Source organism: Carya illinoinensis, chromosome 5 (assembly GCF_018687715.1).
Source record: "Carya illinoinensis cultivar Pawnee chromosome 5, C.illinoinensisPawnee_v1, whole genome shotgun sequence".
In the NCBI taxonomy this organism is placed as follows: Eukaryota; Viridiplantae; Streptophyta; class Magnoliopsida; order Fagales; family Juglandaceae; genus Carya; species Carya illinoinensis.
In genome coordinates, this window is record NC_056756.1 from 40,846,940 (window position 1) to 40,863,693 (window position 16,754).

The following is a 16,754-nucleotide window of genomic DNA, read 5'->3' on the forward strand; positions in this document are numbered from 1 at the left end:
TAGCTACTGGTTCGGTCCGTTCCAGTCCTGAGAAATGATGGACTGAAAGTTTCGGTCTATCATCTCCTCGGACCGGACTGATTTATGCCCCTAGACTGTAATATATATGTAGGAAGGTTTGAGAGAGTACTCTTGATTAGTGTAACGTGACTTCCTTTGGATAGGTAAAGCCGTCATTCCATCTTTTCTATAACACCGTTCCTAATAACTTGAATTCCTTTGGAGTGGTTTGGGGGAGAATTATCAACTGGGATACGGTTTGCAGACCAATTTCTTCAGGTGGTTTGGGGATAAAGAACTTAAGAAACTTCAATCAGGCACTCCTAGGGAAATGGTTTTGGAGATATAATATGGAGCCGGAAGCTTTATGGAAAGTAGTAGTTCATAGTAAATATGGTAGCCTATGGGGGGGATGGTGTACTAGAGAGGGGAATGGACCATATGGAGTGGGGATCTTGAAGCAAATAAGAAGAGGATGGAGGTTGTTTGCCAACCATACTAAACTTTTGGTGGGGGAGGGCACACGTATAAGTTTTTGGAGGGACATTTGGTGTGGGGAGGAGGCACTGAATGACGCTTTTCCTTTTGTATATAAAGTGGCTTGCGATCAAGAAGCTTTGGTCGCGGATCTTTTGGTTTGCTCAGGGGATCAAGTCCACTTGAACGTCACTTTTTATAGAGTAGCACATGATTGGGAAGTAAACAGTTTCGCAGATTTTTTCAACCTAGTGTACTCTATGAAGCCGAATGGATCACATGAAGATAAGCTGTGGTGGAAACATACGGGTAAAGGTATTTTCTCGGTTCGCTCTTATTATAAGGCCCTTACAGATATACCGAATGCTCCATTTCCATGGAGAAGATTGTGGAGGAATAAAGTGCTGCCCAAAACACTTTTCTTCATTTGGACAGCAGCCCTGGGTAAGATTCTGACTACCGATAAATCTGCGGAAGCGGTGGGTAATCATTACTGATTGGTGCTGTATGTGTAAGAAAGCTGGTGAGTTAGTGAATAATCTCCTGCTATATTGTGAGACAGCTAGAGCCTTGTGGTGTTAAGTGTTCTGTCGAGTAGGGTTAAATTGGGTGATGCCGAAGTCAGTAGTTGAATTATTAGCCAGTTGGGCGATGTCGGGGTGTGATCTACATATCAAAGCTGTGTGGAAGATGATACTTATCTGCATTATGTGGTGCATTTGGCAAGAGTGGAATGAACGAACATTTGAAGATAAGGAGAGGACAACTGAGGAGCTTTGTATCTTATTTTTCAGCATTTTATTTTTATGGTCTCTAGCTATAGACTTTAATGGCCTAAATGTACACGAGTTTCTAGTGACTACTATAGCCACCTAGATAGGTCTTACCTCTTGTATACCTTCTTGTGTACTTGGGCTATGCCTATTATTATTAATACTACCGTTTACTTATAAAAAAAAAAAAAAAAAAAATTCAGCTCAAAAACACCCCCAATGGGAGACCCAGATACTTCATTGGAAGCAATGACACCCTAAACCAAGGATATGTGCAAACCTGCTAATGTGATTGACTGGTTCTTATTGGTGGTTTTATGTCTAGCTTCTTAGTGGGGGAGGCAAATACTGGCTCTCTCAATATATCTCATCTCTTATTTGCCAACAATACCCTATTATTTTGTGAGGCCAGCCATGATCATATCCGTGCATTGAGGGCTCTCCTTCTGTGCTTTGAAGTGATTTTTGGATTAAAGGTGAACTTGGGCAAATCAGATGTAGTACCGGTGGGGCAAGTGCATAATGTGGATGGTATGACTTGGATCTTGGGATTCAAGATATCTCATTTACCCATGAATTATCTCGACCCCCCGTTGGGTGCTCATTACAAATTGATATCCATTTGAAATGATGTCCTAGAAAAGATGGAGCGCAAACTTGTTAGTTGGAAGTGGATGTACTTATCCAAAGTTGGCAGAGTCACACTCATTAAAAGTACCCTCTTCAACCTACCGACTTATTTCCTCTCTTTTAGTTTCACTTCCATCAAAGGTGGCTTATTGTATGGAGAAAGTACAGTAGGATTTCCTATGGGGAGGGATGAATGATGTGTTCAAATTTCATCCGGTAAAATGGGCTAATGTTTGTTCTCCAATTTCCAAAGGAGGTTTGGGTATCCGAAATTTGCAGCTTTTTAATAAAGCTTTGTTGGGAAAATGGCTATGGAGATATCCCATAGAACATGGAGCTTTGTGGTGAATAGCTTTAGACTCAAAAGTATAGTAGAGTATGGGGGGAGATTGGTGCTTGAACGAGGTGAGTGGATCAGATGGGGTGGGGCTCTAGAAGCACATTAGATGAGGGTGGACTAAATTTTCTAGTTTTACCCTTTTGGAGGTGGGTGATAGGTCCCAAAACAAATTCTGGCATGACATATGGTGTGGTGATAGGGCACTTAAAGAAGCCTATCCAGGCTTCTTTGGTATAGCGAGGATGAAGGAAGCCTCAATTGTGGACCTCCTTGACCAATCTAATGGCACTCCCTAATGGAATGTCACATTTCTTAGAGCTGTCCATAATTGGGAAGCTGAAGCAATCTCTGAATTTTACAACCTAGTCTATTTTGTTCCTATGAGGGGGAGAGGTTAAGACAAGCTATTTTTGCGCCCCTCGGCAAAAGGGAAGTTCACAGTATGCTCCTTCTGCCAATCCGTCTCTAAGTACAATGTAAATCCATTCCTATGGAAGAGAATTTGGAAGACAATGGCCCCTGTAAAGGCATCATTTTTTGTATGGATAGCTTCTTTGGGGAAGATTCTCACTCTCACCTAAGGAAGCGCGGAATCATAGTCTTGGATTGGTGTTGTTTGTGTAAAAAAAACGGAGGATCCATCGATCATCTACTAATACGTTGTGAGATTGCCACGACTTTGTGGAATGACTTTTTTGCTAGGGTGGGTGTAGCTTGGGTGATGCCAAGAAGGGTGATCGTCCTCTTAGCTTCATGGAGAGGTCTCCAAGGCACTTTTTAGATTTCTGCAATTTGGAAGATGGTTCCGATCTACCTATGGTGGTGTTTTTGGAGGGAGAGGAACAAGCGAAGTTTTGAAGATCGTGAGCAGTCATTGGATGAACTTAGAACTTTATTTTTTAACACTTTTTTCAATGGTCGATTGTAATTGATTTTAATGGAATGACCGTTCATGAATTTCTTGTATTAGTAGAACATCACTCTTAGGCATTGCTCTTTTATATGACCTGTGTACTAGGACTTTTGCCTATTCCGACTATCAATAAAATCTTATTTGATGATCAAATAAGATTTGCCCATATGATTTTTAATCCTCAGACAGCCTCAAAGCATAAGAACACTATGTTTTATAACTTAAAGCTTCTGCATGGCAGAACATACTCTTCATTATTTCTAGTACCCATGGAGAAATCTGATAAAAGCACCCTCTGTTTTAATGTGCAATCTTGGATTCTGTTGGTTTCCAAGGAACATTTTTTAAGGAAATTTTTTTATGACCTGAATCGTCTGCAACTACTAAATAAACTTAGAACCTTATTGTGAGGAAGTCCCAATAACTTCTTGCAAATTATGGTGAAACAACATCAATATCTGTGATCTCTTCATCCTTTTTCTCCCTCTTTTTTGTTTTCTTTTATGCCACATTCAATTTCTAGACTTAACAATGAGGTATACACTGGGACGTTTCCCTCACATATAACCACCCATTAAAGCCCTAATATGCTGATAATGGTGGCACTGAATCCCAGATCTATGCAATATTCCTGAGACTTTACCAACATTTTTATTACATAAGATTCTCTTCCCTGGTACATTCTAATACTGCCGATGACTTAGGAATGCTCTCCATATCCTGTTATGTTATATTCACCAGATAATTTTATTAATGAGCAAAAAAGGTGCTGCTCAAGTACATGGGAAATTCATGTCCTTTTTTTTAACTACCCATTGGGCTGTGCCTGATGTGATCCTTTATTTTGAAGCAGTTCTGGAAGTATCCCTTCTGCATCAAAGCTCTCTCCTGGGCAAGCAGCCTATCACTTCCTGGCAGGCTATCAAAATGGGAAGTTCTTGCCTGCATACAGCAATGGCTCTTCATCTATTGACCTGTTAGAACTTGCAAAGGCTCTTTTGTCCAAGGTCAAATCTTGAACTGGTTTAAATTAATTATCGTTTTATTTTTGGTTATGTTTATCAGGACTAATTAATCTTTTATACTGTTTCTGCAGTTGCAAGAGAACGAAATCCCATCTTTCCTCATCAATGTCAACGAGGGGGAAAAGAGTGTAACTGGTAGGTAAAGAAGTGGGATGAGTTGAACCTTCTCACGGGTAGAAGCCGCCCTTTAGATATTATCTACTTCGGAGCAACTATCTGATCAACTCTGTGAATGATAGTTTTTTTTTTTTTTTTTCCTCCTCTCACAACATGTAGTCGGTTGTTGAGTGGTTAAATTATGTTTATTCTTTCTGATCTGCTTGCTTTACGGGCAAAAAACAGTTGATTTTTCTTGCTGCGGGAAGGGAAGGATTCGCATTATTTGGAAGAAATAGAAGGGGCACATGCTAAATGCTTGCTTTATTCTTAGATCCCAAAAGGGAGTGATATTTATATGGAAAAAAGGAAACAGAACGCAAGGACATGTAGTAGTATTGCAGTCATGCATGGATAGAAAATCTATTACCGTTATGTGCAATGCTTCACAAGTAGTTTAGAGTCTAACCTCATCTTTGGGGGATAAAAGTTAATTGGAGGAGCTTTCTTCTTTAAAACACCATTTTTGCATGGCTGCCTATTTATGTTTTCTCTATATGTAGCTTTTCAGGATTTTTTTCGATCTTTTTTACTTTCTCTAGTAAGGTTTATCTGATGTATACTTCCTTTATACTTGGATTTGCCTTTTCATCATTAGAAAAACTTTGCTTACCAAAAAAAAGGTTGCATATATAATGTCTGCTCGATATGTGGTTGTTGTATGGCCATACACTGAAACAGAGAGATACACCATGAAAAAGCGCCTTCTGAATGATTTTACCCAGCTCTTCTCTTTTTTCTTTTGTAGTCTTGGGCTTATTATGATTCTCTCACCCTTTTAACACAATAAAACATTATGACATTAACTAACAAAAGAGACTGCTTTGCTTGAAGTCCTTACATCTTTTCTGCTTTCATTCCATTTGAAGCTAAAATAATCCATTTCACTTGAGTTAGATACTGAACACAGATATTTATTTCAATGTGGTGTCATTTGCTTGACTTTTGCAGGTAAGAATCTTGTTAAGTTGGTGGAATCAACTCTGTCCAAGAGCATCCCCCAATTTGAAGCCAAAGGTATCTTTTCATCCTTTTTCTTTCCCTGCTGGTAAGGGAAGTTTACTGGTGTATTAATATATATATATATATATATATATATTCCAGGTGGAAATCTTCAAGGAAAGTACAAGAGCTTTTTAACAGGAAAATTTCAAGACCTACCCAAGGAATTCTCATTCTGAGAACGATAAATCCTTTTTGCCTTTTCCTTTGAAGCTCTTGTTTTCCTAAAGGTACAAATGTAACCTCTTTCTTGTGAAGTTATACCCCGATCATGTGCGTGATTTTTCCTTCCTCACAAAATGTCGGGGGCAGAATACCAGTGGCTGAAATCATTTATCTAGTTGTATATCTGTGGACTTGTATTAATTTCCTTTTCTCAGTTCAATGAAAGGATTTTCGGGATGCTTATTCTGGGATATGATGATTGAGTTAAATTCTGAAACAAAATGAAAATCTGAAACTTTAACGACTCGGTTGCTACCAGAAAAACATAATACATTTGCTGATCAAGTGGGATGAGGTTCGCTGGCTTATATTATTTTGTATGTACTGTGGTATAAATTTTGATTTATAGTGGATAAAATGAAGATTGAGAAATCTTGATATGCTGGTTGTCTTTGTTATGAAGAATATCTTTCTACTGAATATTTGATAAATTTTGTTTTCCCCACCTAAGGCATAGTTTCATAGGCCACTAATAATGTCAATACTTGTATTTCCAATGAAAGGTGGCTGCAAACATGTTTAATTAGTTCATACCCTGTGAACCTTTTGTTTTGAGAAATTTGTTGGAATGAGAAAATGAACAGATGATGATGGAAGATTAGTCATAGCTCGACCTCATATGAAACCGGAATGTTTCCTCTTGGGCCCTTGCTTTTTATGTATACCAGCTTCAATGACACTCTTACAGGGAAAATAGAATGAGAATTGGTGATGTTGAGTGGCATTAATCTAACAAATCCTAGTTCTATGTGTAAAGATTTGAATCTCTAAATAATTACAGAACTTGCATAATCTGGTTTGGCCGCCTCCAGTCTTGGCATTTAGCCTGTTTGTGGTCTCTTTCCTCTTTAGAGGGGTGTAAATTTAAGGGAGAATAATCGGTTATAATTATGTATTTAAGCTATCGTTGCCTATGGCAGTTTTGTGTATGGGTGTAACCGGTCCGGTTCGGTCCGGTTTTAGACAAAATCTAGGACCGAACCGGTAGGCACCAGTTTTACATTTTTCAAAACTGATTACACACCGATTACCCTCCTAAACTGGTATTCCGGTTTTACCCGTTTCCGGTCCGGTTCGGTCCGGTTTTCCGGTTTTAATAAAATATATATTTATTATAAAAAAATCTGTTTATAAAAAAAAAAAAAAAACTGCTATGTCAAAAAATTATACTTAAAAAAAAAACTACTATATAAAAAGACTGCTATGCAAAAAAAAAAAAGTGCTATGTAAAAAATTTATACTATTAGTATAGCTTTGGTATGGCTTTATATAAATTATATGCTAATATATATAATTTATATTTATCTACTAATGTCTTATGTACTTATCAAAAAAAATATAAAGAGTTTTAAGTGTATTAGGCCATTAAAATTTAGTAATAATATTTGAGTGATTTTCTTTCTTTTTAAGTTCTTACTTCTTATGAATCTATGATAAAATGTTATTAATAAATAATATATATTTATAATATTATATATTTAAAGCATATGATCAATTAAATTTTCATGTTTGAGATTAAATTTTTATTTTATAAATTAAAATAACACTATCTTATATATAATTATAATTTATATTATTATATATTATATATAATATAAAATATATAACATATAACATTAAATAAATAAAAAAATATACACATATTAAATAGTACCTGTCCGGTCCGGTCTAAAAATGGCCGGAACCGAAATCGGACTGGTTTCGGCCAGTTTTTCATTTTATGAAACCGGTTCCGGACCGGACCGGTTCAAAACCGGCACAACCGGTCCGGTCCGGTTTTTCGGTTTACCGGTTAAAATTTACACCCCTAGTTTTGTGGTTGTTCACACTTCACACAGCAATTGCTTTACAACGTGTACCTCAATTCCTCACCATTTTGAATGGTTCCTATAATGTGTAGTTCACATACAATTTTTATAGTTTACATGCGAATTTGAAACGTATATATAGTTTACTGCTCAAATGGACCACTGAACCTGGCAATACCATGTAGTACCTGTTCATATTAAAAGTAAAGAAAAAAAAAAGAAAGAATATAACCCCTTTTTTTTTCTCAATTTTGATACATGTTCTCTTTAGATCCTTTTTTCTTTTAATTAATAGAAGTGACTATAAAACAATGACCATCAACTGTAGGATATGATATTTATTTGGCACAATAGAATAGAAATAAAATTATAATTTTGGAAACTAGGGAGATTGAAACTTCTGGAAGTATTATTGTTTAGTAATGAACTAAATGGTTCATTTTGGGGTTTATTAAGAGATTTTATAATCATTTGTAGTTGAATCATTATGCAAATGTCATGATAACAAATCCATACATGTCATATTCATAAAAAATAATAAAAAACAAATCCATACATGTCATAAAAAAAAAAAAAAAAAAAAAAAAGAGTTTTACGTTTTGTTTTTTAGTAGAATAATGATAGGCTTACTATCTTTTTTTACCTTTTTACTACTATTTTTATTTTTTTAATTTTTTTTTGTTTCTTAATGATTAAGGATGTTAAAAAAATATTTAAAAGAAAATAATAAAAAAAAATTTCAAATACATTAGAGTAGTATAGAGGTAGTAAGGATACCATTTAACGAGTAGTAGCATGAGTGTATTACTTAATTGTAACTTATGGTTTGGTAAGTAAGAATTTTGAAATGAGAGTTTTGAATTTTGAGATGAAATATTAAAATATTATATTTTGATATTATTATTAGTTTGAAATTTGAAAAAGTTAAGAAAAAGTTGAATTATTTATTATATTTTGTATGAGGATTTGGAAAAATTGTAATAATAAGATAAAAATTTTGAGTTTGAGATGAGAATTTTTTTGGACCAAACCAAAACTTAGTGATCGTTAATCTAAAGGAATTCTGACTAAATTAAGAAAAAAATTTAAAAAATTATATATGACGTATACTATAGAGATGATATCATGATGAGTAGAAATTTTCAAGTTGTTTGATGCTTAAAAAAAAAAAGGGCATGGGGTTTTGGAGTAGGTGTGGTTCCCTCAAGTATGAACCCTTAAAACCCTAACTTTCCCGCCCCTAAACCCTAGAAAAATGGGATCCCTATCTGATACTATGGACTTAGGAAATCCATGCAGCTTGAAAATATTCCTCATAAACTCCTCAGCTACCCCTTGGGCTGTGTAAGGATGGGCCAAGGCTATAAAGTGACCATACTTTGAAAATCTGTCCACCACTACAAATATCACATTGAATCCCTTAGAACTTGGCAAGCCATCGATGAAATCAAGGGAGATGTCAGTCCAGGGCTGGTTAGGAATGGGCAAGGGTTGTAACAACCCAGCAGGGTATGTCGTTTCATACTTCACAGCTTGGCAAGTCTCACATTCTCGTACCAGCTGTTTGATGTCTCGCTTCATGCCCTTCCAATAAAAATCACGCTTCGCCCTGTGATATGTTTTTAAGTACCCCGAGTGACCCGCTTGGGGATTGTTGTGAATGTACTGCAAAACCTTTTGTTTAAAATCTGAATTGGGAGCCACCACTAGTCTCCCCTTTTTAACCAACAACCCTTGTTGCAAGGATAACCCCTTAGGAACTTCCTTATTATCATGCAACTTTTGAATTAATTCAGTCAACTCCGTAGAGTCTTGGTAACTCCTCTTCAATTCTTCAGTCCAAAGTGGGGTGGGGACGGATATCATAGCCGAGTAAGTTGCCTCTTGACTCTCACATTCCTTCCTTGACAAAGCATCTGCCACCTTATTTTCTTTTCCCTTTTTGTATTCAATAATAAAATCGTACCCCATCAACTTAGTAATCCACCTTTGTTGTGCCTCAGTTCCTACCCGCTATTCTAGCAGGAATTTAAGTGCTTGCTGGTCCGTTTTAATGATAAATGGTTGCCCAAGAAGGTATGGCCTCCATTTTTGCACCGCTGTTACTAAGGCAAATAACTCATTCTCGTAGGTGGATAGTGAGAGCGCCCGGCCCTTAAGTGCCTGGCTGAGGTAGTAAATAGGCTGTCCAGCCTGCATTAACACTGCCCCGATGCCCTTTCCGCTGGCATCACACTCAATCACAAATGGCTTACTAAAATCAGGAAGTTTTAGGACTTGTTGGTGTGAAACAGCTTGCTTTAGGGCTGTAAACGCCTCACTGGCCTACATGTTCCAAGAAAAAGAGTTTTTCTTGAGTAATGAGGTGAGAGGAGCTGCGATGAGACCATAATTCCTAATGAATTTCCGGTAGTACCCCGTGAGCCCTAGGAAACCTCGTAAGGCCTTCACATTCTTAGGCTCAGGCCATTCCATCATTGAAGTAATCTTTGAAGGATCAGCCATTACCCCCTTACTGTTAATAATGTGGCCCAAATAGTCAACTTCATCAACCGCAAACCGACACTTAGATTTCTTCGCATACAAGCAGTGCTGTTTCATCATGTTTAAAACTTCTCTTAGGTGACCTGCATGTTCCTCCCTGGACTTACTATACACCAAAATGTCATAAAAAAAAACAAGCACAAATTTTCGCAAAAAAGGTTTGAAAACATCGTTCATTAACCCTTGAAATGTGGCTGGAGCGTTGGTGAGGCCAAAAGGCATTTCTAAAAATTCGTAATGTCCATCATGGGTACGGAAGTCTGTTTTAGGAATGTCACTTGGCACCACCCTCACTTGATGATAGCCCGATCTTAAATCGAGCTTGGAAAAAATCACCGAGCCAAAAAGTTCATCCAGCAACTCATCAGTAACTGGGATAGGAAATTTTGCCTTCACCGTTTCCTTATTAAGTGCTCTATAGTCCACACAAAGCCTCCAACTTCCATCGGCTTTACGGACCAGCAAAACAGGGGAGAAGAAAGGACTAGAGCTGGGTCTAATCACTCCCGATTCCAATAACTCCGCCACAATCTTTTCAATTTCTGTTTCCTGGTAATAAGGGTATCGGTTGGGTCTATTTGTGATGGGTTGAGTGCCCTCTTTAAGGACTATTTGATGGTCATGAGAACAGGGTGGGGGTAACCCTTGGGGTTCATCAAATACGGTTTTAAAGTCTTCTAACAGTTCAGAAAATTGCCCCTCCACCACTGCAGAATGTTCCTTCACTTCCCTTTCACCTATAATCTATAAAAGAATGCCCTTGCCCCTCCACCACTGCAGAATGTTCCTTCACTTCCCTTTCACCTATAATCTATAAAAGAATGCCCTTCCCTTTAGCCAAAGTTGCTTTCAATAACTTTGGACCATCCTCGACAACCGAGGAGTTCAACTTCATCCCCTTGAATTCAATGGTTTTGCCTTCGCACATAAAGGTCATTAATAGTTTTGAAAAATCCCAAGTTATGGGACCCAAGGTCTCTAGCCATTGGACTCCAAGCACAATGTCACAACCAGCCAACTCTAATAAATGAAGGGGGGGTTTTAACAGATTACCTTGCACCTTTAACTGGGCTGTTTGGCATATGCCTTCACTGTTAAGACATTGGCCATTTGCCACTCTAACTTTCAAGTTCACTGAATAATCCACAGGCAGCTGCAACTTTGCTGTTAACGCTGAATCTAGAAAATTGTGGGAGCTGCCTGAATCTATAAGGATCACCACTTGTTCACCACAAAGACTCCCAAGTAAACGTATTGTACTCACCGTGGGGGTTCCCGCTATGGCAGCCAAGGAAATTTCCAGCTCTTCCTTGCTGCTGGTTGGTGTAGTTTTGTTTTCCAGCACTGTTTTGTCGTCCATTCCGACCATCGGCAGCAGTTCCTCTTCCTCACACAACTCCTCACATACTTGCTCATTTACATCCAAGAGGTAAATCCGAGGAGTTTTACAAGTATGTTGTGGATTCCACTTCTCATAACAATTAAAACATAGGCCCTTGCGTCGCTTTTCATTCATTTGTTCAGAAGAAATTGGTTTAGCGCCCCCCATAGGTTTTCTCCATTTGTTAGAATAGTCGCTCAAATAAGAGCTAGTGGAATAATTTCCCCCACCCATGGCTGTGGTTCTTTCCCCCATTGATTTAGCAATTTTTCTGATGCTTGGAATGTATTCTTCTTGCATTTTTGCTAATCCATATGCTGCATTTAAATTCACAGGGCATAACATACGTACCGGGATTCGAATTTCATCTTTCAGGCCACAAAGACAACAGCTCAACTTATGATTATCCGAGAGAGCTCGTAAGCGGTTGGCCAACCTTTCAAATTGGCTCATGTAAGACTCAACCGTAGTGGTCTGTTTCAGCCTCATCAATGCCTCCATTGGATCGTTGTAGGCCATGGGTCCAAAACGCAACAGCAATACTCTGGAAAAAGTGTCCCAATCACGGCATAACCCCCCATCGACAACATTTTCGAACCATACGAGAGCATCTCCTTCCATATGGTAAGAGGCCATCAATAGTCGTTGAGGCATTGGTGTTTGGTGGAAGTCGAAATAGTGGTTGGCTTTAAAAAGCCAGGCGGCTGGATTGAGTCCTTGGAAATGGGGAAAATCCATCTTGACCCTTCTGGAATTCATTCTTCTTGGGTCATGATTTTCCACTTCAAAGTTGGCTTCATGGTTAAAAAGTGGAGAAGGTGGTGGCTGGTTCTGTCAGTTCATCAAGGTACGTAGCATATCTTTAATTTCTTGAACATCAGTTTTGAGCTCCCTGATTTCAGCTTTGATTGGAATAAATTCCTGTTGGTGTTGTTCTACTTGAACTTGTAAGGCCTCTATGAGTTGAGTTTTGGATCTTGTATTTTCAGCCATGGTTTTGGGTTGTATGGGAGGTTGTTTGGTTGTTCTGTGAGGCTATTTGGGTTGGCTGGGATGCTGTTTGGGTTGGCTGGGATGCTGTTTGGGTTGTATGGGATGCTGTTTGGTTGTTCTGTGAGGTTGTTTGGTTGTTCTGTGAGGCTGTTTGGGTTGGTTGGGATGCTGTTTGGGTGGATGGGAGGCTGTTTGGGTTGTATTTTATGTTGATGGTAGGATCGGATGACTACTGATACCAATGTTAGCTACCTTTCTGATCAATGGGTCTGGTTATTGTGCGCAGGTGTTTATGGTGGAGGAGGGAGCAAGCAATGGAAATACAAGAATGAAGGGAAAGCTGATAACCTGTTTGATGAAAGGTTTCAGCCACAAGTTGCATTGATACGATCCTCTTCGAGGGAGAATCAACCTCCTTACAAGACTCTAAAAAGAGCAATTCTAGGGGCAACCGGGGTTGCGTCCCCGCCGCGGCCACTTTCGCCATGTCAGCCAACTTTTTTTCTTTTTATTTAAAAAAAAAACCAAAATAGATGCCATGAAAGCGGGAAATGAAATAGTTTCCCAGTTCAGAAATTCAGTTTCGTCTTCGCCACTCCTGAGCTTCGTCTTCTCCCGAGCTTCATCTTCTCCCAGGCTTTGTCTTTCTAGTCTGTGGCTTCTGTGTTCGTGCGAGAACGAAACCGATTGTTGCAGTCGCCGTTGTGGGACAGTCCAGATCTCTGAGTCGCGGTCGTCGTCGTGGGTGAGAGGGCAACTGGTCTCCATCTGCTATTAAGGTACATTGGATCTGTAGTGGCTAGATCCAGTAGCTAGATCTTCTAAAATCTCACAAATGATTCTGCATTGAACTGAAATTTTCATTCGAGAAGATCTTGGTTCCCAGTGAGAGGAGGACCCACGTTTGTTTGCTATCAGTTTGGCTTCCCCACGTTTGTTTGCTAAAATAGCTTAGAAAAATTATTGGCTTTGAAGTTAGCCGAAGAAATTGTTGTTAACTTCAAGGTCCAAGGTTAAAAAAAAAAAAATGTGAGCTTCCCCATATGTGCAATTTGAGAACATGCAGATTTCTTCTTCGACTTTTTCTTAAGACAAATAAAGATATAAGCGAAAATGCTATGAATTGAGTAACTACAGATCTGCACATTGCTGCAAACCCATTTTTCTTTATTGTTCTTCGAATTAACAAGAACTGCCTGCAATTCAACATTTGTATAATGTCACTTCTATAGGATCTCATTTAAATTATACGTTAAATACCGTCTAAATAGACAGTCATTTGGTCAAAAGTTCCATGAGTATATATGTTGGATGCTTATTACTAATCTTCGGGCTAAATGTTTGTTTATAAAACTCTAACTATTGATGGATAAAAATAAGTAAACACTAACTATTGATTTATAAAACTACTCAACAAACAATTACAGAAAATTATGTGAGTAGTGAGTACTTGGGGACAAAGAAATAAGAATTTTAAAGAGCACAAGCTTTAAAAGCATGCCACTATGCCAGTATTGCTGGTAGAATTAAACAAAAGCAGCATATAATAATAGGAAATCTAGATTTTACCTAGTAAACAAAAAGTTGAATTTTGGGTGTTTTTAAGATGTATATCTGCATGTTTATAAATATTTGTTTCGTGCCTGCTTATGCTTGAAGATGTTTTCTTGGGTCTCGATGAGTTTCTTCTAATTTGCTTAACCTCTTTGTTTCCTATCGTGATAATAGAACTTGGTTTCATGACTTACAAAAATGAAAAATTATAAATGTTGACGATCCTCTGTTCAGTTCTTGTTTTTTGCTCCTCATGCATCATATGGATGTCTGGCATGAGCTATCAAAATAGTTATGTTACTATCTCAAAGATCTGAAATCTCTCAAGATGGAAAACCAATGAATATTCAAGAATTTTTCCCCAAGGGAAGACTGCATCTTTGCACAATTGATCAATTTTTTCCCCAAGGGAATTTTTATCCTGCAGGGCAGTGATGGTCTCCCTCTCTTTTTTCCTTTCTAGTTTCTAAATATATTTGAGTTCATTTTTCTAAGATAATGTTCCTGATTACTAAAACCTTACTGGTTTTTCTAATTTGTTATTGTTGTTAGAATACTCCTATATTTCTTTGGAGAAATATCTATAGCTGTTGTATTTCCTTACTCCCTTATTTGCATTTTTAGGTGCATTTCCCCCAATTTTGGGTACACATTATTCCCATGAAGTGATCGTATATATTTTTAACTGGAAATTTGTCCTGTGTTTTTAGTTTATTTGAACTGATTGACTGGTGGCAATTTATCCACCTACCACCTTGAGGAGGATGCTCTTTCTAGTGAGCTGAATTATAAATTTACATGATAACAGTTTGACTTAAATATTAAAATTCCATTTTGTTTCATCTCTACTTGATATTGTGGTACTTGATTTTGTTTCATCTCTAGTTTATATCTGCTAAACTTTGTCATATTATCTTCACAGATGCATGTTGGGGCGATGGATGGAAGACAGACGGATAATGAGAATAGAGCACATCAGATCTTGGGGATTTTGGTTTATGATTTCGAGATCTATTGAGTGTATTTTCTTTTCTGGTATTGTGATTGTAAACGATATGTGAGCAAGTGATTGCAATATGTGAGTTGAGTAAGTGATTGTAAAAAAGACACTGAATATTTTGTTATATAAGATTTATCAGTTTCTACAAATGAAAGAAGCTTTTTTGTGGTTCTATAAATCAACCTGTGTCCAGTAACACATTCTCATAGTACACAACAATATTCCAAATAGTTCCATAATACACAACATTCCAAATAGTTATATAATACACAACATTCCAAAATTTTTGGTTGGAACTCAACAATGCTGTAGATGCCAGATAGCATGGGCCCATGGGGGAGCCCCTCGTCCAGATCCATGAACTTCCCTTGAGAAAAAAACCAAGATTTGATGGCATGACCTTTAAACAACTAGCTCCCCATCGTCTGTAGAGTCCCATCAGGCCTTTCTCCTTGATGACTTCCGAAAGTGCTGTTGCCATGTGGGGTGAGCACTTACCCTCTAGAGCTCTTACCCTCTAGCCTTTTCCTCGCCACCTCCAATGGAAAGCTAATTGTACTAGCTGTAAAACCTGGCAATATATGAGGAATTCAAATTAGTTGAGAATGATGGGAAATGGACAAGAGTGATAGTTTGGTATTAGCTAAATGAAAATTCATCGTCACAAGGCATGCACAAGAATTCTGATCAATTAATAAGCAAGTAGTTCCAAAACCCAATTAATATGTTATATTGAAGCGCTTAATGGGCAGAGAATCAGTTATAGTTCAGACATAAGATACATGCGATTAGTGGTGTTGTATTATAGCAAGTTGGCAATGGTACATTGACTCCAACAAATTAAAACAAAAAGCAGAAGAATGTAAAACCTTTAGAACAACAAGCTTAACATACATTAAAAAAGCCTTTACTTTTACCCACCCCTACAAACAAAATTAAATAACAATGAAAAATCCCTTTCATCAATGATATATATATATATATATATATATATATGACTTTATGAATAGCTTTAATAACTACCGAATATTGTTATACTCGGGAACAACGTTGCAAACTGAATAGCTTTAGTAACTATTGAATATTGTTAATTTTTTATTTCTAAGGGGCAAGAATAATTTATGGCAGCAAATTAGCTTACCTGGGAGAACCTGTCTTCGTGCGTTAGCTTCTCTGTTCACTCCGACAACTGTGTCGCTGCTGTGAGTGTATGGAGTGTGTTTGAAGTTTTGAACTTATAAAGGGTGCCGGTTAGCTCGTGGGTTAGGGTTTCGGGCCTCTGTGGGAAGTTTGTTTCAGATCTGGGTGGAGAAGAAGAAAAAAGGGGCTTCGTCGATTCGTAGGTGTGGCTCTATGGCTTCGTGGATGCGACAACGAGAAGAGACCCATCGTGGGTTCAGCGGCGTTTGTGGTTGTTTTCGTGAGACAGAGCGATGAAAGTGTCGTGTGTTCGTGGCTGAATCTGCGGCTTTCTCGAAGACAAAGGGAGAAGAAGAAGATTCCAAGCGGTCGTGGGTGTCGCTGCGGCTTCCTCGAAGACGAAGATGGACTGCTTTGGGTTGGATCTGCAGCTTTCTCGTGACAGAAGGGTGAAGAAGAAGAAGAAGATGGAAGAGAGAGAGAGAGAGAGAGAGAGAGAGAGAGAGAGAATGTGGGGGCGAAATGGGAGAGGAGAGAACGGAAACGCAGTGTTAGAACGACGCTGTTTTTAATTTTTGCCACGTCGGATGCGATGCTGCAACCGGGACGCAGGGTGGTTGTATACAGAATTTTTGGGAAAGTAAACAGGCTGTAACTAACGGAAAAAAGACATGACCAGCTATATAAGACCAAAACTCACCGTTTGGGCATATCCCAAACGCTGCGTTTAATTAACACACCACACTTCACTCACGCACACACACGGCGTCGTTCAGCTTCCACTTAGGTCTGA

At 38.2% G+C, this 16,754-nt stretch overlaps 1 protein-coding gene and 1 long non-coding RNA gene across 8 annotated transcripts in view; one reads left to right on the plus strand and one right to left on the minus strand.

The window, feature by feature from the left end:
• LOC122308952 overlaps positions 1-14,970 on the plus strand; it is a 31,592-nt gene extending 16,622 nt beyond the window's left edge. For 3 of the 7 annotated variants that reach the window (XM_043122234.1, XM_043122240.1, XM_043122239.1), the window contains 7 exons: positions 3,987-4,140; positions 4,230-4,293; positions 5,266-5,331; positions 5,419-5,546; positions 11,610-12,121; positions 12,554-13,046; positions 14,744-14,970. In XM_043122234.1, coding sequence (XP_042978168.1) covers positions 3,987-4,140; positions 4,230-4,293; positions 5,266-5,331; positions 5,419-5,495 — 361 coding nt within the window. In that variant the 3' untranslated portion in view covers positions 5,496-5,546; positions 11,610-12,121; positions 12,554-13,046; positions 14,744-14,970. Of the gene's footprint in view, positions 1-3,986; positions 4,141-4,229; positions 4,294-5,265; positions 5,332-5,418; positions 5,850-11,042; positions 11,323-11,609; positions 12,122-12,553; positions 13,047-14,743 lie in introns of those variants that run through there. The other 4 variants (XM_043122235.1, XM_043122238.1, XM_043122237.1 and 1 more) reach the window with 4 other exon arrangements.
• Positions 14,961-16,528, minus strand: LOC122308954. The gene is made up of 2 exons (XR_006242291.1): positions 15,963-16,528; positions 14,961-15,392 (listed from the first exon to the last, which is right to left on the minus strand). It is a non-coding gene; the product is annotated as an uncharacterized LOC122308954 (long non-coding RNA).
• Between the last annotated feature and the right edge of the window lie 226 nt (positions 16,529-16,754).